Source organism: Dermacentor silvarum, chromosome 1, assembly GCF_013339745.2.
Source record: "Dermacentor silvarum isolate Dsil-2018 chromosome 1, BIME_Dsil_1.4, whole genome shotgun sequence".
Taxonomy (NCBI): domain Eukaryota; kingdom Metazoa; phylum Arthropoda; class Arachnida; order Ixodida; family Ixodidae; genus Dermacentor; species Dermacentor silvarum.
Window position 1 is genome coordinate 26,891,351 of NC_051154.1, and position 23,775 is coordinate 26,915,125.

At 45.5% G+C, this 23,775-nt stretch overlaps 1 protein-coding gene across 1 annotated transcript in view; it reads left to right on the forward strand.

The window, feature by feature from the left end:
• Positions 1 to 474: 474 nt before the first annotated feature.
• The window catches only part of LOC119458674 (programmed cell death protein 4), a 33,990-nt gene continuing 10,689 nt past the window's right edge, over positions 475 to 23,775 (forward strand). The window contains exons 1-8 of the mRNA XM_037720540.2: positions 475 to 976; positions 1,522 to 1,634; positions 1,845 to 1,958; positions 7,458 to 7,679; positions 8,036 to 8,133; positions 8,246 to 8,360; positions 17,601 to 17,708; positions 21,510 to 21,620. Of these exons, the coding sequence (XP_037576468.1) occupies positions 688 to 976; positions 1,522 to 1,634; positions 1,845 to 1,958; positions 7,458 to 7,679; positions 8,036 to 8,133; positions 8,246 to 8,360; positions 17,601 to 17,708; positions 21,510 to 21,620 (1,170 nt within the window). The 5' untranslated portion in view covers positions 475 to 687. The remainder of the gene's footprint in view (positions 977 to 1,521; positions 1,635 to 1,844; positions 1,959 to 7,457; positions 7,680 to 8,035; positions 8,134 to 8,245; positions 8,361 to 17,600; positions 17,709 to 21,509; positions 21,621 to 23,775) is intronic.

Below are 23,775 nucleotides of genomic sequence, written 5' to 3' on the forward strand. Positions count from 1 at the left end.
TTTTTTATCTCGAACTAACCAAGTCGCGCGCCTTTGACGGCTTGTGCAACTCTGTTAGATAACCTCGAAACACGCCTTGCATGTTTCCGCCAGTATCAAGCTAAACGCGCGGCGATATAGCATCGCCGTGGCGAACAGAGCGACGCGGCCATCTGAGGTAAAACATACCGTGCATGTTTAATACAATAGCCAACTGCACTTCTGCATATGAGAAAACATTAAGAAATGCATCAATATGTTTGTAAACAAGTGAGACCGGGCGCCACGTGAGGAACGAGGAAGTCATGGAAAACGTGATGCAAGAAGGGCTTCAGCAAGTGGCAGCACCGCTGGCATCGGTTGCAGTCGCGTACATTTTATTTTGCAAATAGTGTGTTTCCCAGTTCATTCACGTGCCGAGTTGTGCGTAGTGCTCGCTGGCCTCGAAGTTAGCAGGACGGGAGTGATTTCCAATTTCCGTTATTTCCTACCGTATCGATTTTTCTTCTGTTACTCTCAGCTTTTCTCTCCCGTATCAGGTTTTGGTAAGGCATAAGTTTGGCTGCTGCTCGTGTTTGGACTTCGTGAGAGCTCTTAAGCGTTTGTTGTAAGTTTGCATCTCTTGTTGAAGGTTTGAGTAAAGGAGAGGGGCGCTGCACTAAAGCTTAAGTCAACAGTTTCAGTTTCAGTCTGATATTCAGGAGTGCCATGTCGAACGGAGGCGATATTTTCAACAACGAAGTCGTCCCCCGTGTGCATGAGGCTCCGCAGTTGATCGTGGAAGATGGGGAGTCTGTAGCGTCTGCCGATATGGACAGCGACGTCAAAAACCCTTTCGACGATGGAAGGATCAAGAAGAAGGCTAAACGGCCTTCCAAGCTGATTGCGTCCGGGGATGTGAGCCCGGTCTTGCCAACAGCCACCAGGACGCACCCCCAGTACCGCAAAAACAGCCGAAGGCCTAGGAATGGCCACGGACGCGGACAGCCGAAGAAAGGTGAGGTGCATTGCGATCGCTTTTTGACAGCATATTTGAGTCCGACGTGCCGACTGGATGTGCCGGCAATTTGTTGCAAGTGCGTCCTTTTTATTGCATCTGCGTTCCTAAGGCATTTTAATATAAATATGGCGGCTATCCAGTGGACATACTTTTTTGTTTGTTTGTTGACTGATGCGCGTTGATTTTTGGTACCTGCGTTCGTGTTGTTTGGTAAGTTGACTTCGTAATAATTTGCGGTTACCAGAAACCGCAAGAAATGGTAAAATTGTAGAACGGAGGGACTATTGTTTTTTTGCCCTCATGGTTTTTGAACTTTCGAGTAGTTCAGCGAACAACGTGCTTGTAGTATTCCACTAAGACCGTGGTTCGTCATAACTGATGGGCTGGAATAGGAATTAATGTTAGCGATATTGTAGCAGCTAATTAGCTCCAGTTCGTGGCCGAGTCATAGGTTAACGGCTGATTCTCGTGCCTGGATCTGCGATGCAGCAACTAGCGTTTGTGTGGTGCTGACAGCATTTTTTTTTTTTTTTATTCCGCAGGTGGTGCAGGCGGAAAGGGAACTTGGGGCAAACCTGGGAGCGAAATTTCGCTCGAGGACGATGATATCTCGGCGTCAGACGTCCGCGACCCAAACTACGACTCGGACAACCAGGTAATAGCCGGCGGCACAATTTGCAGCGTCTTTCGAGCTCAGGCACCCGTGTCATTTTTGAAATTGAACCGTGTCAGTGCCATTCCGAAGGAACAGTAATGCACTTTCGCTGGCCTGTTAGTGCGTTACTTACCCTTCAAATCACAAAATCGTGCCTTCCCAATGTAGATTTTGCACATTTAACCGTGAACCTGAGTTTACCCGTTGCAGGAAAACTGCGAATTTGAGTCCATTACGCCCGAGCTTACGGAAGATGAGTTTGAGACGACAGTCTACCCGTTGTTGCTGGAGTACTTTGAGCATGGAGACACCAACGAAGTTGTTGTAAGTAACCAGCTTGAAATGTTTTAAATATGCAAAGTGGTAAATCCCAAGCACTGCATGGCTCAAATAAATTGCACATTTGCGTGTGTACAGTTTTGTGTAGGGACCTAATGTTTGCATAAGTATTGTTAAGCCGTCTTGCGCAACTAGAAAATAGTTTTGTATTCTGATTAGCGTGACCATTTAGCTGCCTCTTGAAGGCTTTCACATTTTGGCCTCGTTTTTATAAGTTACTGCTGCTGAGCGCGAGGTCGCGGGTTCGATAGCCGGTCGCGGATGTCGCATTCTGATGGGTGCAGAGTGCAAAAACACTCGTGTACTTATATCCGTGTCACATGGGCGTTTGGAAGGCCTTCCAACTGATAGTCCGTTGACTCAAAGGTCAAGTTCGAGCTGCTACACGGGCAGTTTCGAAGGCCGCCGAGTCGATACTCTATCAATCAACGGAGCACCCGACAACTCTATTGAAACCCTGATGGCCTTTGAGCAATGGAAGCACAAACAGCGCCAATGGGTCCTCTCGTTCACAGTGTGCTAGTGAACGAGAGGACTAATAGAAAGAAAAAATCTAACCAAATGCTCTCAAAAATAGTATATACAAGTGTTATTATTTATTTAAGAAAGTTTTTTGGCCACTTGAAATGTGCGAACTGCACATACTCTCGACAACAGCGGCATGCTTGTGTTCATCGTGCCGCAGTTTCGCTACTCAATAAATTAAAAACTAAACATATATTTATAACAATGTATAAACAATTTATTAAAATACATTTCTGTGCTTTTGAGTGGATTTAATATTATTTAACTTTTGGTGACATGAAAACGACACTAAAGATTTGCAGTGCCACACAATGTTTGCGAGAAACGCCTGAACCACTCAACGGGCCTTTCAATAGTGCCGTTTAGCACCGCCACAACTTCTTTGAGTTCATAGAGTTATGGTGTCTCGAAGGTGTAGACTGGAAGGCCTTCCAAGCATGCCCGTGTGACACGTTTATTAGATTTAAGTGCACAATCACTGCAGCTAGTTGAAATTAATCTTCAGCTCCCCACTATGGTGTTCCTCATAGCCCACTGTCAGCTTCAGGTTGTTAAATACCAAAATTTTGGCCCCACAATTGTATTTGATCATCATCATAAATATCAGATTCAATTGTTTGCACTGCACTATGAGAGCATGTCTTTTGCATGGTTGAGAAGGTATACTGAGGGGCACAATTGTTGATCACAATCGTATGAAGGCAATGGACAATGAAACCCAACGGGTGCTGATGTGCTGGTGCAAGCATACCTACGTACACAACTTCATGATGCCACTAAGCTATCTTTGAGGAGGAGGAACAAACTTATTTAAACCAGCAGTTTAGTTGGCTGGGCCAGCTATCTTTGAGAAATAATTTTTTTATTTACTAGGTTCTGCAGCCTAGAGTTAATATACCCAACTCTAGAGCTGAAGCTCCTTATAGCGCTCGTGCATTGAAATCGGTAGCCGCAAGAGCACCGCTATGTTGCTACGCTATGCAGGCGCAGACGAGATAGGATTTAGACGAGACACACAATCAACGGCATCCCGAGCCTCCGTTGGTATGGTGCTGCCATCTAGTTCAGGTGCCATCAAATGTACCCTCTCATGCACTGTAAATTGTACATGTAAATTTTGTAATAGCCATTGGATCTTTCTCAAAAATATACAAAATGACGCGGTGGGCTTAGCGGCTATGTTATTGCGCTGCTAAGCACGAGGTCAGGGGATCGAATCCCAGCCACGGCGGCCGTATTTTGATGGGGGTGAAATGTATAAAAGCCCGTGTACTGTGCATTGGGGGCAAGTTAAAGATCCCCATGGTGGTCAAATTCAGATGCCCCCACTATGGCGTGCCTCATAACCAAATTGTGGTTTTGGCACGTAAAACCCCACAATTCATTTAACTTTAAGACATTGCCCATGCGTACCTGCTATGTATAAATGCTTGTTTTTGCATCATATTGACACTTATTCTTGTTTATCTTCACTGGTGACTGCGTTTCACTGGCTAATAATTTGTTAGCCGGTGAAACGAGGACTTTGGTAAAGATAAACAAGTACCCATGCCAATATTTTTATTACTTTTAGCGTTGCAAAAATGAGAGGTAGAAACATGGTGGCGTCCTTGCGGTTATCACTGTAGGCATCTCTTACAACTCTTACTGTAGGCATCTATGCCCAGGCAGAAGGGGTTAAAAAAAAAAAGAGCATTCAATAAACAAATTGCATTCCAACTCTAAAAGTGTGAAATCGGTACTGCTTAGCAATGGCAATGAAGCCATTGTGAATGCTTGCTGCCCATGAACACTTGGAACCCTCTTGCTTTAAAAAATAATTGTTTTAGCTTGTCTGGTATTTCGGTAAACACAAGCAGACTGGGCGTAAACGTGACTGGCCTGCATGGTGCAGCCACCTCGTGGCGCAGAGCTCTGTCAGACAAACACAGAGCTAATACTGCAGTAACCAAGTGCATTCTACTTTGCTGGTGGCATAAATTTTCAGCAGCGGCATAATCTACCTAAATTTACACCAGAAGCACCATGCAGGCCGCTCACATTTACGCCTCCGCCCATCCGGTAAAACGCCAAGTCCGCCTGCGTTTACCCGAATACCGGACACGATAAGACTCTCTATTACAATGTAAGTTTAGTTTCACACATAGCCTAAATACTGGAATGCATTTTTAGTGTTCCCATCGTGGGCGTTGCACAGGAGGTCCCCCATCAGTCTTTGACCCTGGGACTTCCTCCTGTATCTATGTTTTTCATAAAGCTCGATTGTTTGATGAAATATTGAATGGGGATGCAGGACAAGGCAGAGTGCTCTGTTAATTAATTTGTAAATGAAGGTATTTATGATAGATGGATCAGCTGCTATGCAGTAAACCTTTGCCTTTGTGTGCTTCCTGCAGTTTCTTCTGCTCCTTGAAGAAGTTATTCTTCCATGGTGAAAAAGTGTGTTCTATTGCCTTGAATATTAAGAATTGGTGCTTTAAAAATATTGAAGCATTAAAGGGACCCTGAAACGATTTTGACGATATTGTACAAACATGCTAAGTCATTAGGGTAGGTCCTTCTGGTTATCAAGTGACATTTAAGCGCTCCGCGTAGAGCGGGTAAGTTATTATAAGGTTTTAAAAATGGGCATCGCTACCGATCACAGTGGCACCGCTCCCGTGAGTTTTCAGCCACCCCGTTGCCATCTACGTTGTGGATGCGCGTGATGTCAGTTGGGCGAGCTATCCACATTGCATCATCGATAACTTTTCCAACTTAATGGTGAACAAATGTTGTTCATAGTAGCTGGAATGTTGGTTAATTTGTTTCTATAAAAGAAATAGTAACAGAAAGAGAATACATTGCAATTTATCACTACACTCAAGCACTTCCGGCGCACAGCAAGTGTCAACTGCTTGTGTTACAACATGCTCCATGTTGATGCGAGTCATTGAGGTAATATAACAAACTAGAGGAAAAGCTCCCCATAGCGTACATGCTAAGTATAACATAATATTATGAAAATGTTTAGCATTACAAAAATGACTTGTGTCAACATGGCAGCGCCTTTGCAGTTGCCACTTTTTTCAGCCAGCTTTTCCTCTAGAGTTAGCATACTCACTCTGTGATGCGAGCTGCGTGGTCAGTGTTGGTCTTGAGATATCTTTCTGCACGGACCATGAATCGCCCTTGTTGCATTGTGGGCTGCAAATCTAATAATTGGCGGTATGTCAAGCTGCTGATGTCTGCATGACAAGCTGCGACATCGTGTCCCTCTGCAAGGCAACAGGTGAGCGGAGTGGCGGCAGTGCATCGGGCTCTCAGTATCCATTTGGTGCCAGGATCTACGTGTTTGCGGCTGTGACTTCACGCTGGAGGATTACTACCACAATAGAGAGCTTTAGTGTGTCCGGTATTCCGGTAAATGCAGGCGGACTGGGCGTTTTGCTGGATGGGCGGAGGCGCAAACGTGAGCGGCCTGCAGGGTGCAGGGGTGCAGCCACCTGGTGGCACAGAGCTCAACCAGACAAACACAGCTCCAAGACACCGGAAGTGGACGACACAACGTCGCATGATGCAGAGCCAGTGAAGGCGGAGCTTAGCCTCGATCGCTCGGCAAACGAGTTGAGGAGGAAAAGCATGGCTAGGGAGGAGGGTAACTTGTAATCGTCCATAGCTCTCTTAATATGAGATGCCTCACTTAAATTGTAGTGCAAATGTTTTACTGTAGCTTCAACCTACATGTCTACAAAATTCGTCTAAACCGCTTCAGGGACCCTTTAATGAATTTAGAACATAGACTGTGTGGTGCGTGTGCACTTAAATTTACAGTGATTTTACACCTGTGGGTGTGTTATGGCACACAGGGGGGGGGGGATAGACGTACTGAACATCGAAACAGCACATTGTGCTACTGCTGTAAAAGTTTTCAGTTTTGATGTTCCCGCATCAGGACAAGTTGTGTATTGACATGTATTACCCAATGTTTCTCGCTCCTTCATTCGTAAGTAAACTGCAAATCCATCTGCACAAAGTAAATATTGATGCATGTTATTAAGCCTTGTTTTCTGTTCTTGTGGACATAATATTAATTATAAGTGTCTACTATGAGTGCTGTAAGAAAGTGTCATTGAACTGGTAGCTTCAAGGTTAAGCGGCCACTGCGTGGTGGCAGCTGCATGTGATAACCACGTGCACACCTGCTTGACTGACATGGTGTAGCACTGACTGAAGTATTCAGTGTTACACCATGTTTTTTGGTTGCCCCAGAAAGAATATTCAGAATAAATATTCTGAGCTCTCTGCTCTGGTCTATAAGGGTTGCAATCGCCACTGCAATGTGGCAAGTGTATGTCATGGGCAGCCTAATAAATGGGAAACGGAACCTTTGCAGCAGGTGAGGGTATGCTTCACAGAAGAATATGGTGCCGGATGCACAGCTGTGCTCAGTTGCCTTAAAATACTGTGACTCTGTAATTACGTCTTGTATGTCAAAATTCTTGCATACAGATGTTCATTAAAATTTGCCCTATAGACCAGCCATATGATAACTTTGCACTACAAGTGCTTTGAGCTCCTGCTACATGTTTCAGCAAGATTAAGCACTGGCCATATTTTGAAACAATTCATTTCTGAAAGTGGATTATGAAATTTTCATTATCCATTTTGTCGCACTCTGTAATTGGCGCTTATGGCATTACGCTGCCATTATTTCTCGGATTGGCCACTTAGTGTGATGCACAATAAGAAAAGGATGGAAAATGAAATGTAGTGGCGTGAAATACAGGCTGCTACATGAGATGAAGGAGAAGTTGTTTATGCAACATTGTCTATTTGATTGAAAAAATTTCACGTCAGTATACTGACATAATTTGCTATTCGGCTAGAAATGTTCACTTTATAATTTTCTTTTTGAAATTTGCCATATTCTTAAAGAATATTGCCTCTCATCCTTTTCTTTTTTTCATTATGTTGCAGTTGTCTTTGGAGGAATTCAACCTGCGCCAAATTCGGCCCAACCTTGTGTGCTTGGCCATATCTCTGGCTATGGAGCGTAAACCGTCGCACAGAGAGATGACATCTGTGCTGCTCTCTGACATGTATGGTCGTACCCTGTCGGAGCCAGACTTCGAGAAGGGCTTTCAGTTATTGCTCAAGAGCTTGCCAGATCTGGTACTTGACACACCAGACGCCACAACGGTAAGTTTCATATTTTATGGTTATTGCACTGATATTTGAGAGGGCTTGGGCAATGGCTGATGCTCGTTCACCTTTAGTTGCCTTCTCCAGCTTGGACATTTTCCATTTGCCTTTGTAAGTGACTGGCGCCTTTCACTTTACGGCTGCTACTGACTTTTGCTGAGGGTGCTGATGTAAGATATATGCACATTTGTGCTATTATGACCTTCTTTTTCCCTATTTTGTTCTCTTTTGTCATTTATGTGGACATTTCACATCAACAGTCCTTGTTTACAAAGCACTCTTCTGTGCTCATATCCTCAACTCTAAAGAAAGGCTTTCGTAAACACCTCATGACTGTTGCATATCTCGCACAGGTGCTTGGCAACTTTTTGGCGCGTGCTGTGGCAGATGACTGTGTGCCGCCAAAATATGTGCAACTCAACCTTGAGGAAACGGATTGCCCACTGTCCAAGTATGTAATGTACTGGTAATGGTTTGTGGGAAGATTTCTGGCAAGCTTCCTGCTTATTAAATGTCACCCCCCTGCCCCCTTTCCCTGCCCTTTCTTTTTTGCTATTGAACAGGCAGACCCTGCAACATGCCTGCACATTGTTGAGCATGAAACATGGACTGGTTCGTTTGGATAATGTGTGGGGCATGGGAGGAGGCATGCGTCCTGTCAAATATCTTGTAAAGAAGGTGTGTAGACATTGCTTGTCTCTTGTAAAGCGCTCGATACAACTGACGGTACTAATCCAACAAGAAAGGTCCACTATATCCAAAGTCCGTTGTATCCAAAATAAGGGCCATGGTATGTTGGGCAAATGGCGGAACTTCGCATGTACCGCCGTCTAGTGCTTAATTAAACTCAAAAGTGATCGCAAACACAATGGGGGAAAAAAATACAAGGTAAAATAAAAACAGATTTACACAGTAATCGTACAAACACAGTATCAGCACAGTGCCTTGGGTCCGCCATTTAACACTGGCTGCTGACAAATGGTAGTTTCCCTACACAGCTGCAAACTTTTCTGGTCGGCAAAAAAAGGGTTAAAACAATATTTGTGTCGTTGTGGCCAGCTCCCTGTAGTGCTGGCCGACCAGCCCAAGTGCGCCACCGATTACAAAAACATTGGCTACAATTAGCTTTTCACACGAATCAAAAGTTTATAGTTTAAGCTGATGCCTTAGTTTTATCTTTCTTGACAAGTGACGATCACTGTCAAACCTTCACCACAAATGAGAGTTGAGGTAATGTGGCAAATTTAACTTGGAGCAGTATGTTCAGCCGATGCTGCACTGCATGTGAGACGGCTCAACTGCGTCACGTGTTTTGCAGCCTGGTCGGCGTAAATAGCAGCGTGTCTATATTTTTATCTGATTTAGTGCAATGATAGTGTTCGCAAAACAATGCATTTTGCAATCGTGAGCAGTTGTTTTAGGAGCGCTGTACACTATAACTTCAGAGTGAAACAGTTAGGCCTAGCAGCACCTCTCAACACCTGCTTGTCAATGCATTGACTGAGCTGACAATGGTAGGCAGCTGTGAGCCGCTTGTTTGGTCATCTTGAAAACTCGAGCGTCACTCGGCGTGGGCTGGGCACATGCCGCTAGTGCGTTTGTATTTTCCCACTGTCCGCTAGTGGCTGAAAAAAGTTGCATGCTGTGCACTGCCGCTCGCACACATTGCTGCAGCAAGGCAAAATTTGCCCGAAATTTTGTCCATTGTAGCCAATAATCTCTATAGCGCAGAATTTGTTGCAGGAATAATATAGGCAAACCAAACTAAGTGAGAAGAATGGTCTGTATATCCGAAAGGATGTTGTATACAGATGCGTTGTAACGGGCATGTGTTTAACCTCGCATATGTTGTCAAACAAAGCGTTATTTTCTGATTCATGTTTGAAGGGTAGTGCTAAAGCTGACACAGATTAAAATTAACGAACACGAACAAAAGCTCTTTTCCAGTCTCGTGTCTTCCTTTCATTCCGTATCTGCTTTAGCGCTACCCTTTAAACATGAATCGGTACCAACTCACCCAGTTTACTATTCTTCAGAACATAATTTCCTGATATTCTTTTGTTTTCTTTTGTTTTCATTTGGGTTTGCTGGGACAGTGATAATATGAAAAACCATGCAACAGCTTGTGTGCATATAAATCACAACTGAAGTGCTGGCTATTCTTCAGAAAGAGCTGTACTCATTTTTGTTTGTGAAGCCATCACATCTGTTGTCCCTGTCATTTTGGCCTACTGTGTTTCATTTATGGGGCCGTGCCATCTCAAAAGATGCACGTGTTCCCCGTTTCTAGGTTGAACACTGGTTGGGCATAAATTGTGCTTGGTCTTCCACCACAGCATTTGGTTCACAGACCTGGCACTGCTTACTGGGCACAGTGTGGAGGATTGGAAATCAGTCTCTTTTGCTACAAAAATGCTCACAAAAACTGTATCTAGAATTTTGTACTGTAAGAAAACACCAGTAAGAGGTGCAGACTCCTTATAGTTGGAAGGCACATAGAAATAGAAGTCGGGCATTGATTGCACATTTCTTGAGCTCAAGAAATTTCCTTCTTAACTAAGAAATTCAGGCTGCTTTTGCACAACTAATAGACGGAGACTTGTGCATTGCCGTCTTGGAGGAACACCATTGCTAAGTCAATTTAGACTGAAAAAGTATCCATTCTGTACTTTGGTTTTCATTAATTTGGCGAAAAATGGTTGATTTCGTTGACAGAAATTTTGACTTAACTTTTACTATTTAATTAATCATGTAATACCAAATGTATCATACATGTTACGCTAAGTTTGATGCCTCAAAATGTGGAATGAAGCCCATAGTTGAGTTATTTATACCGTATTTATTCGAATCTAGGCCGATAGTTTTTTTCAAATAATCACACACGAAACTCTAGGGTCGGCTTAGATTCCAGGATTTTAAAAAACGCGCCAGTTTTTAACTGAAACTGATAAATATGGTGCATAGTTAGCGCCATCTAGAAAAGTCAGTATCGCAGCCGCTACTAGCCGCGCCAGTAGCCAGCTGAAGTACACGAGCGACGTCGCCATTTTGACCTGCGTCGTATCGGTAGTATCGGTATGGTGCAGCATCGGCGCGCGGTGTGGCGTTATCGTAATGGCACCAAATGGGCGATGCCACTATAGTGCCGCTTTCTAAACGAATACTGTATTTACTCGAATCTAACGCGCACTTTCAACACGACCCTAAATCTGCGTCGGCATTTCAAAATGGCCGCCTCGCACGCGCGTCGTGCCTAGCTACCGTAGCATGCGGAAGCTTCCTCCGTGTGCTGCAGTACACGTGCTTAGGCAATAGTCTACCGTCTGTCTTCACGTTCCCAGCGTCTGCTCTATCTATCAGCATGAAGTACCGAGTTCATCATGATGCCGCATTTAAAAGGAAAGTGATCGTCTGTGCGGAGACGGACGGAAATCGGGCCGCATCACGGGCGTTCGGAGAATCCGAAACTTGCGAGCGGGACTGGCGCAAACAGAAGGAGAGGATTTTCGCCAGCAAAGCAATGCGGAACGGTTTCAGTGGACCGAAGCAGGACGTAATCTGCGACGATCCACTCCGGCGATACGGGGCTCTATTCTGGACACGCATGGCGGCTGCACGGCCGCCATTATCCGCCATCTTGGCTGTCTCATTGGCTGTCCAGAGGTCACGTGTTTTGAAATTTGTGCCGGGAAACGGAAGTTTTGCAAAATGCTATTTTGCGTTTTCGTCAGAATGACGAAACGTGACGTGGAGCTGCAAATTTTATCGACTAATACTTTTGTGTGGTCCTTAGCACCTATATTGCGACTTTAGCGCTTTAAAAAGAAAGTGTACGGTAGCGTGCAGAAGCCCGTGGAATGCATCTGCAATTTCGCGAATATGTGGTGGCGTTTCAAGATAGCCGGCATGTCAGTTGTTGATTGGCTGAAAGAATATCCCGTGAAGAGCGTCACAGGAAGGGCTGTTTCGTAAACGTCAATTTGACGTTGCGTGACGTTGCGCTGGGCTGCCATTGCACAGATTTTCCGCCATAATTTGTGGTGCGACGAGCCGCGCGAATTATGGTAATGAGCGGCCATATGCAGTGTCAGTCGAGAGGCATGCGTATCGCCGCATTTTCTCTACCATTTGGGGCCATGAAAATCTTTTGTTCACAACGCGTGCTCATAGCATTTGCATCCCTCTCGGGTGGTGTTGGCATTTGTGTTTTGAACCATCATTTCTATTAAAAACACGTTTATTTGAAATAATATTGGTTGAAACCAGCAAACTTTCTGCGACATTTCGCACTTTTCACTATTGTGTTTGTGTTGTAATCAATATTAATGACTTTTCGCGTCATCAAAGGCTATGACAACGGTGACTTTTTAATTTACAAAAAGAAATGTACGCAAGACGGTGCCTTGAAGTTTCCTCTCGCGGTGCGAGTAAGCGGCGAAGTGCACAAGAGATGGCAGTGCCGGCGTTTGCGTCGCTCAAGCGGATACCTGTGGCGCGCGCAACGCTATCGATGATATTCGGCCGCTTCTCAGCCAGACGAGTCGGGCTGAGTCACTTGCGGATCACGAGATAGCGATAACGCGGCCTAGATCGGGCGCAGTTCATCACTGGCAGGTCGCGTATATTGTCTCAAGGTAGAAAGCAAGCGCGTGCGCGCCAATATACGATGACTCATTCCGTTTCCCGAGGACACGCATCCTAGCTAATGAAGCAGACAGCCTGCGCGCATGCAGACGACGGAAGCGAGAAACGATTTTGATCGAATAATCGTACGCTTTGAGCTAGCTGCTTTATTTTCACTGGGGAGGAAAACTGTTTTGCTTTATCAACCACGCTATGTTCAATGCCTACATTACAGTTTCTTAGGCGAAACGTCAAATTTGCGTCACGTTACGAAAGCGAAACGGGGCTATCGGCGCCATTTTGTAAGCGTCACGCCTTCGTCACGCCTCGAAGAAAATGGCGGAATGTCCAGAATAGCGGCTACGATCAGGCTTGGCCCTATCTTTAAAGCAATCTGCGACTGGTAAACGCGCGCCGTGTTTTCGCCGTGTTGAAGCGAGAGGCATGCTAGCACGAAGGCGCGCTTTGTCTCCAGCGTTTTGACAGTTCGTTTCCGCGGTCAACGAGCGAGGTGTGTTCATGTTTGCTTGAGCGCGCGTGACACCGTGCTTGTTAATAGCGGTCTACTAATTTGCTACCGCATTCGATGCATCGCCTTTCGGGCGAAACTGCGACTTTTTTTATTCATCGCAACATCAGTGCATCGGGAGGAAATCTATTTTTCCAAATTTTTCCTCGCGGAAAACGGGTGCGCGTTGCAATCGAGGAAGCGTGAGAATCGAGTAAATGCGGTAGTTGTGCTAGCCGTAGAGGCATCGTCAAACGTTCAAACCGGGCGGAACTTCGGCATCGGTCTGTCGTTGGTGGGGGCCACAGGAGATGGTTTTTGCGTGCGCCGCAACGTGCGCTCCTTCCAAAAATGCAGCATCTCTAATGCGCTGGATGGTACTGAATATAGCGCACTGTTTGAAGATGTCAGCAGTAAGGAAGATAGCGACGAGGCTAGCAGCGATGGTGACATAGAATGAGCTCGGCATGTTCAAATTTAATAAATGGTGTTTCATTTTGCGAATGCTGTCCTCGCTTTTTCGTTCGGCCTACATTCGAGGTAAGTTTTTTTTTTTTTTTTTCGGACTTCGAACTTTTGGGGGGTCGGCTTAGAATCGGAGTCGGCCTAGATTCGAGTAAATACGGTATGCTGGAGTAAAGTTTCAGCTCTGATATGACTAATAATTAGTACAGTAATTAAGTTATAACTGAAATACATTTGTTTTTTTTTCCTATCAATGTACTCTCCATGGCCAAAAATGAATGTCAATTTGTTCCAATGTTCCTTGATGTCGAACTTCGTTTGGGTATCACAGGGTCAAGTGCCATTACTTTGGTACTGGTATGTTGTTGTGATGTGAAATATTGATTAGTTTTATCATGATTGGGCTGCCTTTTATTTTCCATCGTTTCTGGCTTGCACAGCCTACTCTAACAGTAAAGTGGCAACCACGTGCATGTGATATTCAAGCGACGCGACAGGCAGAAGCTGTCACGACTTGGAGTAACCACATGGATGTGACATCACGAAAAAAGCGGCGACAATTACATTGTTTAAATAAGTAAAATTGTGCTCCCATAAAAAATCGCAAACTGCCTTGAGGCTGATGTTTTAACCAAGGTGTATTAGATCTAGCTTTAATATGCTGTCATCTCCTGTGGAAATCTATTCCATGCTGCCAGCTTTAAATGTCGTGGCGCCATCTGGTAAGCAAAACTCAACACTTTCACAGCTCTCGGTGGCTTCTCAGGTCTAGCAGTGTCAAAGCAAACAACTGATCTCAATAATGGCAAGACAACGGCGATTCTTTTTCCTCAGCTTGAGATGAGACGAAGCGATGGCTGTTATGAGTATTTTTTCGCTGTCACGGCAGAGAGCAAGTTGCAAGAGCTTAATTCAGATTGAAGTGGGTAAACTGTTTGCTGCCCAGTTGTTTCGCAATCACGCTGCCCCAGGTGCAAGTCCCCTTGTGGACTTGCGCCTGGGACAGCTCCTGATATCTAAAAAAATCGGTTAAGCCGACATTTTTTCCCGACTCGGTGTCAACCCCATGTATTTTTCACCTCTTATCTCGAAATCCTTTTGTACTGTACTCTGCATATCTCAATCTCGACTGTGAAAATGCCGGGGGAAAAGTTACTACAGTGTAGACCGCTTATAACGTAAGTCGCCGGAGTCGCGAATATCCGCACTATAAGCGGTACCGCACTATAACCGAAACAACTTTTTTATTGCGTTAATGGATACTCCAGCCGCATTTCTGCCGTCGCTGTCACCGTGCTCTAGGTTCGTATTAGCTTGCTAAATAAATTAACAAGCACGGTGTCCCGCACGCACAAGCAAACATGAACACATCTCGCTCGTTGACCGCGGAAACGAACTGTTAAAAAGATTCTCCGAATGCCCGTGATGTGGCCCATTTTCCGTCCGTCTCCGCACACATGACCGCTTTCCTTTTAAATGCGGCATCATGATGAACTCGGTACTTCATGCTGATAGAGCAGACACAGAGAACGTGAAGACAGACGGTAGACTATTGCCTTAGCACGTGTACTGCAGCACATGGAGGAAGCTATGGTAGCTAGGCTCAAGAGTAGCTAGGCTCGACGCGCATGCGAGGCGGCTATATCATAAAATAAAGAACCAACTTTAGGCGATATGGTAACGCAGATTTAGGGTCATACTCAATTCTAACGCGCACACAATTTTTGGACCTGTTTTATGGGGGAGGGGGGAATGCGCGTCAGATTCGAGTAAATGGGGAATTTGTGGTTTGAGGGGAGCGTTTGCCGTCTAGGTTGACTGCCGAACTTCCAGGCAGCCGCACTGTAACTGGTATTTCGTGTCCCGCAACTGCACTATAAGCGATATGCATATACATAGAGTGCTATGGGAAAGTTACCGGGAGTCTGAAAAGACCGTATTATATCTGGTCCTGCACTACGAGGGTCGTTTGATAAGTATGGTAAAAAGCAAATAAAGATGCCATGTTTGCAGAAAACACTATTTTATTTTTCAACACAGTTCCCTTCCAGCTCCACACACTTTTTCCAGCGGTTTTCCAATTTTTTTTATCCCCTCAGAAAAACAGTATGTCTCGAAGCCCTTGAAGTAGTCATTTACCACTGAGATAAGCTCTTCATCTGACGAAAATTTCTTTCCACCCAGCCAATTCTTGAGGTTTGGAAAGAGGAAGAAGTCGCATGGGGCCAAATCCGGAGAATATGGAGGGTGAGGCACAACCTCGAAGCCTAACTCGTGCAATTTGGCCATTGCAACAAGAAATCTGTGGGGCGGAGCATTGTCTTTAGGAAAAAGGAGTTTTTTTGTGCTAACCGAGGTCGTTTAGTGCACAATTCTTTCTTCAGTTATCTAGGAGTGTCGCATAATATGGTCCTGTTATCGTTTTGCTATTTTGCAAGTAGTCAAAAAAGATTATTCCTCGTGAATCCCAAAAGACAGTCGCCATCACCTTTCTGGCTGAACAAACCATTTTTGCCTTTTTTGGTGCACCTTCATCAGGCCCAGTTCATTGCTTTTATTGGCGTTAAGACTCTGGAGTGTAATGGTGTATCCACGTCTCGTCAACTGTCACAAATCGACGCCAAAAGTCCTGCGGATTGCAATCAAGCGTTGATAAACACTGCTTCGAGATGTCTGCCCTCATGCGCCTTTGGTCGATCGTCAGCAGTCTCGGCACCCAACAGGCACAGACCTTCTTCATCTGCAATTTCTCATGAAAAATATTTTGAACTCTCTCTGCTGAGATGCCTACAATTTCACCTATCTCGCGTACTTTCACTCGGCGGTCTTCTATGACATTTCCATGAATTTTCGATAACATTTCTGGCGTGGTGACCTCCACTGGACGCCCAGGACGTGATTCATCTTGCGTCCAAGTTCGGCCATGTTTGAATTCATTTATCCAGTAGTAAATGGTGTTCAGTGATGGTGCAGAGTCTCCATGAACTTCGCTCAACTCGGCTTTAATTTTGGCAGCCGTCCAGTATTTTAAATAAAAATGTTTTATCTCTGCTCGAAATTCACCTTTTTCCATTTTGGCGGTAATCACCCCACAGCTCAGTGCCAATGGCTGTCTGAAGTTTACTAACTGTCAGTACCAGTGTAAAGAAGTTCTGCCGTCATATGAAGGGTGCTTCTCGCGCGCCACCTAGAAGAAAACAGAATTGTTGTGCCAACTCTTTTATTTTTACCATACTTATCAAACGACCCTCGTATAAGTGGTTACATTATAAGTGGTCTATACTGTACCCAAAGGTTTTCATACTTTGTGCACAGCTGCAATATCGGCAAAAAAATGACAGGACAGCAAGTTTGTAGCAACTTTCGCAAAATTTTATGCCACTCTTATCATCCACCATTCATGGCCAGCTGCAATCCCATTGATAATGTGGATTGTCGCTCTTACCCCTGACGAAGCGTGGCGGGGGGGGGGGGGGGGGGGTAAGGTACACATTACCTGCATGCATGCTCACTGGTGTGCAGTGCATTGTCAGTTGGCGTATTCGCCGGGCTCTGCGTTTTTGTGTTTGTGTACAACAAGTTCCGGGCACTATGTTGTAGCGATTTCTTTTCCTATGCCGTTTCTTATTGCGCTTCATCAATGGCCATAGCGACACTCTGCTTGCGTTATGAATGGGATAAGCCAACTGAGAATGGTGAATGAAAGAGTGGCATGTTATCAAATAGAAGGCATGGCTACAATATTGCAGCCGTGGGGTGGCATTCCTTATCAATTACTATTTTGGGATACAAGCACTTGTGCAATGTTTTGCTAAAGTACTCTGTGCGAGGATCGCCGTTGCCCGTAGATGCCTAATTTGTCGGCTGCCGAGTTGCACAATACTATCTCGCAAAAGAATCTACTGAAAATACCACTCCTGGTGTATTGAACTTTTGTGAGAAATTTAGTGGCTACTGACGCCTATTTCGAAAGGTGCGACCAGGGGCTTATATTTTCGTGAATTTGATGGTTCAGTGGCTGTGGTGCTGCGCTGCTTAGCACAAGGTCACGTGTTTGATTCCTGCCATGGCGGCCACATTCTGACGAGGGTGGAATGCAAAGACTGAAGTGTATATAGTGCTTTGAGTGCACGCTAAAGATGCCCAGGTGGCCAAAATTAATCCGGAGTCCTCCACTGCAGCATCCCTTTCAACCCACTGTGCAGTTCCAGGACGCTAAATCCTACAGTTTACTTATTATATAAAGTTTGATGGTTCTGTGTTTTGCCTTCTTTTCTCCCTTGCGAAGTAATCATTTGAGGACATTGGTAAACATTTTTCAGATTCAAATGTTGCTCAAGGAGTATTTGTGCTCAGGAGACGTTAACGAAGCCATTCGCTGCTTGCAAGACTTGGAAGTTCCACACTTTCACCATGAGCTGGTTTATGAGGTGAGGTAAAAACAGATTTGTTGAAATAGAACAGCACGAAACAACAAGGCACAAAAGACAGGTAAAAACAATATGAGAGCTTGTCCTGTTTTCTGTGCTTTGTTGTTTTGCACTGCGTTCCATTTCACTATGCATGTACAGTTAAACCTGGATATAACGAAATTGACAAATTCGTTATATGCAGGTTCGGCACGAAAATTCGAAAAATAAACGCTTACCGTATGTACCATCGCTCAAGATTTACTCCCAATACACTAAAGTTGCAATGAACAAAAAAGTCCCAGTTTCGCCCGAAAAGTGAAGCATCTATTAATATACGAAGTAAGAATAGTACAGTCAAACCTCGTTAATACGTACCCGCTTAATGCGTAATTGCGGTTTAAACGTAGTCGCGAAGATTCCCCCACCCAGCCCCCATTGAACCCCATGTATTGGCTGACAGCTTAAGCTGTAGTCGCTCATTGCCCACCAAATGGTTAGTGCGTACTATTTTTCTTGTTCTACACACACAGGCACAAAATCGACAAAATTTAATGTGCGCAGACGTTCGATTCTCGAGTTGCGATGTCCGGACGACAGTCGCCAGCGATAGTGAACTTACAACATGGCCACCATGACGTATTTCCTGCTCGTACAGCTGTTGCCGATTGCCGCGCACAAAAGCATGGCCTTCGAGATAAGTTCCCGGTAACTTGGAGAAGCTGCCGGTAGGGGGTGCGAATTCGCTGTCGCCGTTGGAGTCGTAACCGCGTAGAAGCACATCTTATATCGAAGCACATTTGTGCCGTCACCGTGGACGCCGCCTTGAGGTTCCGTGTAAAGTCCAAACACGGCAACACCGCCGCCACGCACCGTAGGCTGTGTTTGCGAGTTAAAGCTTGCGGGGATCAGCCGACTCAATCTCCCGCGCAGCGAGGGAAAAGGTGGGGGGGGGGGGGCAGAAGCGCGCTAGGCACGTCAGGGGAGGCGAGATAGGGAGGCATTTACTTCGGCGGCCGCCGCGGTATCTTGAAAGCGATCTGCGATGTGGAAAAAGTGTGCGCCCGCGCGGGCTTATCTTCAAAGCAAACTGCAGACAAGGTCAATATCTTGCGTTTCTTCGTCGAAGCACTCATCCTTGGAACGTCGCACCAGGTACTGGATGCGTGGACGAGTGTCGTTTCGCGCACAAGCGCGAGGCGTCGGAACCGAAGAGCGAGCGACACGATGGCGTCGTAGCGTCGTATAGTGTCACCTAGTGTCAGGTTAGTGAAGTGAAGCGCAGAGATTTGCGCATTAACCAAAGAGTGGTGCTGCCAGCGCGTTAAAAAAGAAAAGAAAAAAAATATATATGTTTTTTTTTTCTCTTCGGCCACATCAACAGGAAAAAGGAGAGTGCCGGCATGGCGGGCTAGGCCAGGTGCAGCAAGCGGCGGGATGGTGAAAAGGTCACGCCCGTGGCGGCAAGATCGCCGGGTGCGCTCGCTCTAGCCTCGCAGTCGCCGTGAATTCGAGCGCGTCAAGCGCGCCGCCGCCGCTTCGCATTCCATCGCAGTGGAGAAGGTGCTTCCGGTTGCTGCTCGCACAAAAATGACAAAATTTGGGGCGAAATCTCTAGGTTGTCTGCGGGGAAAATTTTTTATTTCTAGCGGGTTTCCCGCTGCCACTTCGTTACGTAGAGGTCTCAAATACATGTGCTTCTATGGGGTAACGGCGGGGAATAGAAAAACTTTGTTATAAGCAGGTTTAACTGTATATCAACTAGTGTTACTGTTAATTTGTTGCTACATCTCGTGTAGCTTGGCTTTCCTTGTGGCCGGTGAGGTTAGGCTCTATGGGTGTGCGGAAACTTTGAGCATGAAGTAAAATGCAAGGTCGATTCACATAGGTCGCGAAGATTTGGGCGAAAAGCGATACAGAACCAATTGTCACCGACGTCAGCAAGGGTGGTTATGGGAGCAGCGATTGAAGCGCGAGTATGTTTGGAGGGAATAAACACTGGAAAAGAAAAAAGTGTTTTTTAATTAAAGCGAGACGCAGTTAGATTCATTCAACGAAAATAAAATTCCTAATCCATTTTATACACGCATGGCGAGAAAAAAAATATACAACTGTATTTTACTAGATCATTATCAATAAGTACGTTTTTTCAGGGCCCACCGTGAGAGCGCCCATCGATAGCGGCGGGCGTTGACGCCGCTATCACTTGCAATGCCATGTAACTCTTGGAGTGCGTGGAAAGGCGCGCTCGTAAAGTTCCCCTGTTATAATACGCCCCCCTCACAGTTGTGGGTTTTTGCATGTTGGCGTTTGTCTGAATTAGGTGACGCGGGTAGTTTTATTGTTTCTTAACCTGGTGCAGTCAAAAGTAGTGAGTTGCGACCGTCAGATACTCGTTTACTTTAGTTGTTTTCATGTGACAGCGCTGGCTGACGGGCTTGGCGTCCGACGAAAGGGCGAGCACACTGCGCAATCTACGCCCAAAGCGTTCGTCAGGCTCCAAAGAAAGTATGTTCTGTGCAGCGATGAGATTTCGACACACGTACGGCTGACCTTTTCCTGCATCGCTTTCTGCGCTGAAAGCTCGGAACGCCCATCAAGTCGAATGGCGGGGCATTTGAATATACAGCACTATGGCAGGCTTTCGAAAACAAATTTTGCGCCTATGAGAACAAAATGACGTCGCTTCTGTTTTTAACGGATATGACGTCAAATTATTTTTCCTTCCGCCGGAAGTGTTCCCTCCTCACACAGATGGTACTAAGCCCCATGAACCGCTGATAAGCCGCCATGTTTTGAACGTATGGGCTTCTATGGAAGCTTCGCTACCAGGTGGATTTACCTTGTAAAATGTTTGTGCACTACCTAATGTAATCATAATTTGACATTTGTGAAGTCCATTATGTGCTCATTTGGTGTGGGCTGTGACCAGAATACAGTAGAACCCCGCTGATACGTTTTTCACGGGACTACGCACGGTCAGTGCATAGTATTTGAGAGTTTTAGCGCGTCCGGTATTCGGGAAAACGAAGGCAGGCTGGGCATTTTATTGGATGAGTGGAGATGCAAACGTGAACGGCTTGCATGGTGCAGCCACCTGTTGGCGCAGAGCTCAAGCAAACTAACATGGCTAATGTTGCAGTAACCAAGTGTATTTTACTTTGCTGCCAGTGTAAATTTTCTGCTGCAACATGTTTACACTGTTTGTACCATGACCACTGTGTAGGCATGTTTCATAAGCATTGATGCCACAACAGACAGTGCCACTTTCAGGCCTAATGATGCCACCACCTGGAAGCATGAAATCCATTCACAATTTGCAGCACTTGTGGATTTCAAATGCAGCTATCATCTAATCAATTCTTGTAACCACATTTTGAGGTAACATTCGATGGCATATGAGGGCATTGTTCTGATGTGGCTGGTACAGCTGTGTTCCTTTCCTGTGAGAACAGAACACACAGTGCGAGAGAGAAATGCTCGGACATGTGCGTGTGCATTCACATGCTATGTGTTTAACATTTATTGCTTAGTTTTGAATATGGTGCAATGCACATATTAAATTTATTTGTAAAATAAGTCTTTTATTGTAGCCATGCAAATATGGTCATTTTTTACATCCGAGCCAAGAAGGCTTGGTTTCTGAGCAAGGCAGCTTGGGCTGTAATCTTCATAATCTTTAAAATTCAAGTTTTGTGCAATGCATTGTGAGCCATAGTGTTTAGAGTGAAAACTCGTGTCACGTAAAACAGGTTGCTGCTGGAAACTGCAAACTGGATACCTTGAATGACCAGTATGTTTTGTCTCTCTTGTCTCTTCTAGGCTGTGGTTATGGTGATTGAAGACATGGGGGATATGGCCATGGAACTCATGTGTAAGCTGCTTAGGGCTCTTGATGAGAGTGTGATTGTTACTCCTGAACAGATGAAGCGAGTAAGTAAAAGTTCTTGTTTACATTTGAAATGAAAAGAAATTTGAGCTTTCATTTGTGCTGTGGCTCTCACTAGTCTGGTACAAGTTATGCTGTAAATTAATCCCCCCCTCCCCCTCTCTCTCTCTCCTTGCGATTGAGGTGTGCACTTAACACTTTACTGTCTGCGCCTATACCCATTGATAGTATGTTGTCGATGGTTTCAACTTAAATTTTGCTGCGCTCGCAGCGCTTACACACAGCTACCGCCATCCAGCGCATAAAGCTATTTTTCAAGTTTCACTTTTTGTTTTTCACCGCGGGGGGACTGTTAAAGCTCCTTTTAGTCGCACGGGATGAGCGCTCATAGTTTGCGACATGGCGTCGACGTCGCGCGCAGCTGCCCCTCGAAAACAGCAAAATTTGACGGATTCTGGTGAGTCTGCGTCAGAATTTTATGATGGTGGTGGCAGTGGAGACTTGGAAGATGATTTTGATTCATCCGACGTCAGCACGGGTGGCGAAAGTGGGTCAAATAGCCCCGAAACGTTGACGGGTATCTGCCGGTAAGTTTCAAACTCCGAACCGTTTCATCGCCGCCACAACCAGATCTGAAGATACCCGGTGTGTTCTAAAGGTCGCAGTTCTTAGACAGTTTTAGTATAGCGTACGCAGTTAATAGCGTACACTATACGCTATAGTACAGCGCACGCTAGGCAGCGCACGTTTATTACAGCTTTAGTTGGCCTGTGAGATGTTCCGATCTCAGAGGCCATATGCCATCGTCGCGCCTATCTCTTGACTTCACCTGACTTCACCGATAGGTGGCGCTGATATATATTGAAGGTTCCCTCGTTAGTCTTCGTGTCGTTTGAAACAAGAAGCGATCTCAAACTCCACAAGGTTATTCATAATACACTGATTTGCTACGAACGAAGCGAATTCTACAAAAGCCACGCCAAATTTAATTCGAAGCGGGTAGCGGGGAGCGCTGCCATGTTTTACGTAAACTACGCAAACCACGCAAAGACGGTAACGCTAAATCATAGAAATGGCGTGCGTACGCTATACGCTATAGGTCGTTTAACATTCTGTGCATGCGCAATGACGACCTGCTATTTTATAGTGTACGCAATGGTATAGCGTACGCTTAACTAAAGCTGTCTATTATCAGCAGGGTGTCAACATCGTTTGAACAGGACCACTTGCCGGCGGCGGCACAAAGAGGGGAGTTTTGCGTGAGAAGACTGCCGAGAGTTGACCTTGGCATTGCGCTCCGCAGTGCCGCGCGGCGGTTCGTACAAGCCGTCGATTTCTTCACGCTGTTCTTCACGGCAGAGATAATCGCAAAGATATGCAACGCCACTAATAAATATGCATGGATGCATATTTTGGAGAAGCAGTCGTACATTGAAAGAGACTGATCTTGGAAAGAAGTGACTCCCAATGAGATGAAGTTTATCGGACTTCTCATTTACATGGGTATCGTGAAAGTCCTACGCTTTCATTGCAACTGGAGTGTGCAGAAATTATTTTCGGGGTCTTCTTCCGCCTTCGGTAATGCAAAGAAATCGAATCGAAGCGTTTGCATTCCACAGTGTGTCCGGCCTTGAGAAGACAACTGCAGCATCCCATGGCAAGCTGCATCGGGTAGCTTCACTGTTCGAGCACATCAACACCTCATCCGCAAAATTTTTTTCACTTCATCGGAGCCTCTTCGTCGACGAGAGGATGGTAAAGTCCAAAGGCAGATCCGGAATTCAACAGTACATGCGGGACAAAGTTATCAGATGGGGATATAAATTGTGGGGTTTGGCAGATTCCAAATCTGGTTACACTGTTCAATTCAGTGTATACGCGGGAAAGCTTGAAGCGCCAAGCCCACGTGGGCTGGCATTCGATGTTCTGGCGCGGCTGGCAGAGAACTACCTGGATCAAGGCTACTTAATTTATTAGGATAACTTTTACACGTCGACATCCTTGTTTGTACACCTGTTAGGAGCGCAAGACGCTTGCTTGCGGCACAACGCGCAAGGATCGTCGGGGCTTTCCCAGCGAGCTCAAGGACACTCAATGGGGAAAAAAAAAAGATGTTCGGTGGCTGCAGGATCGGCATGTTCTTTATTTACAATGGAAGGACAGGCAAAGTGTTGTTCACATGTCGACAGCCCATGCAGC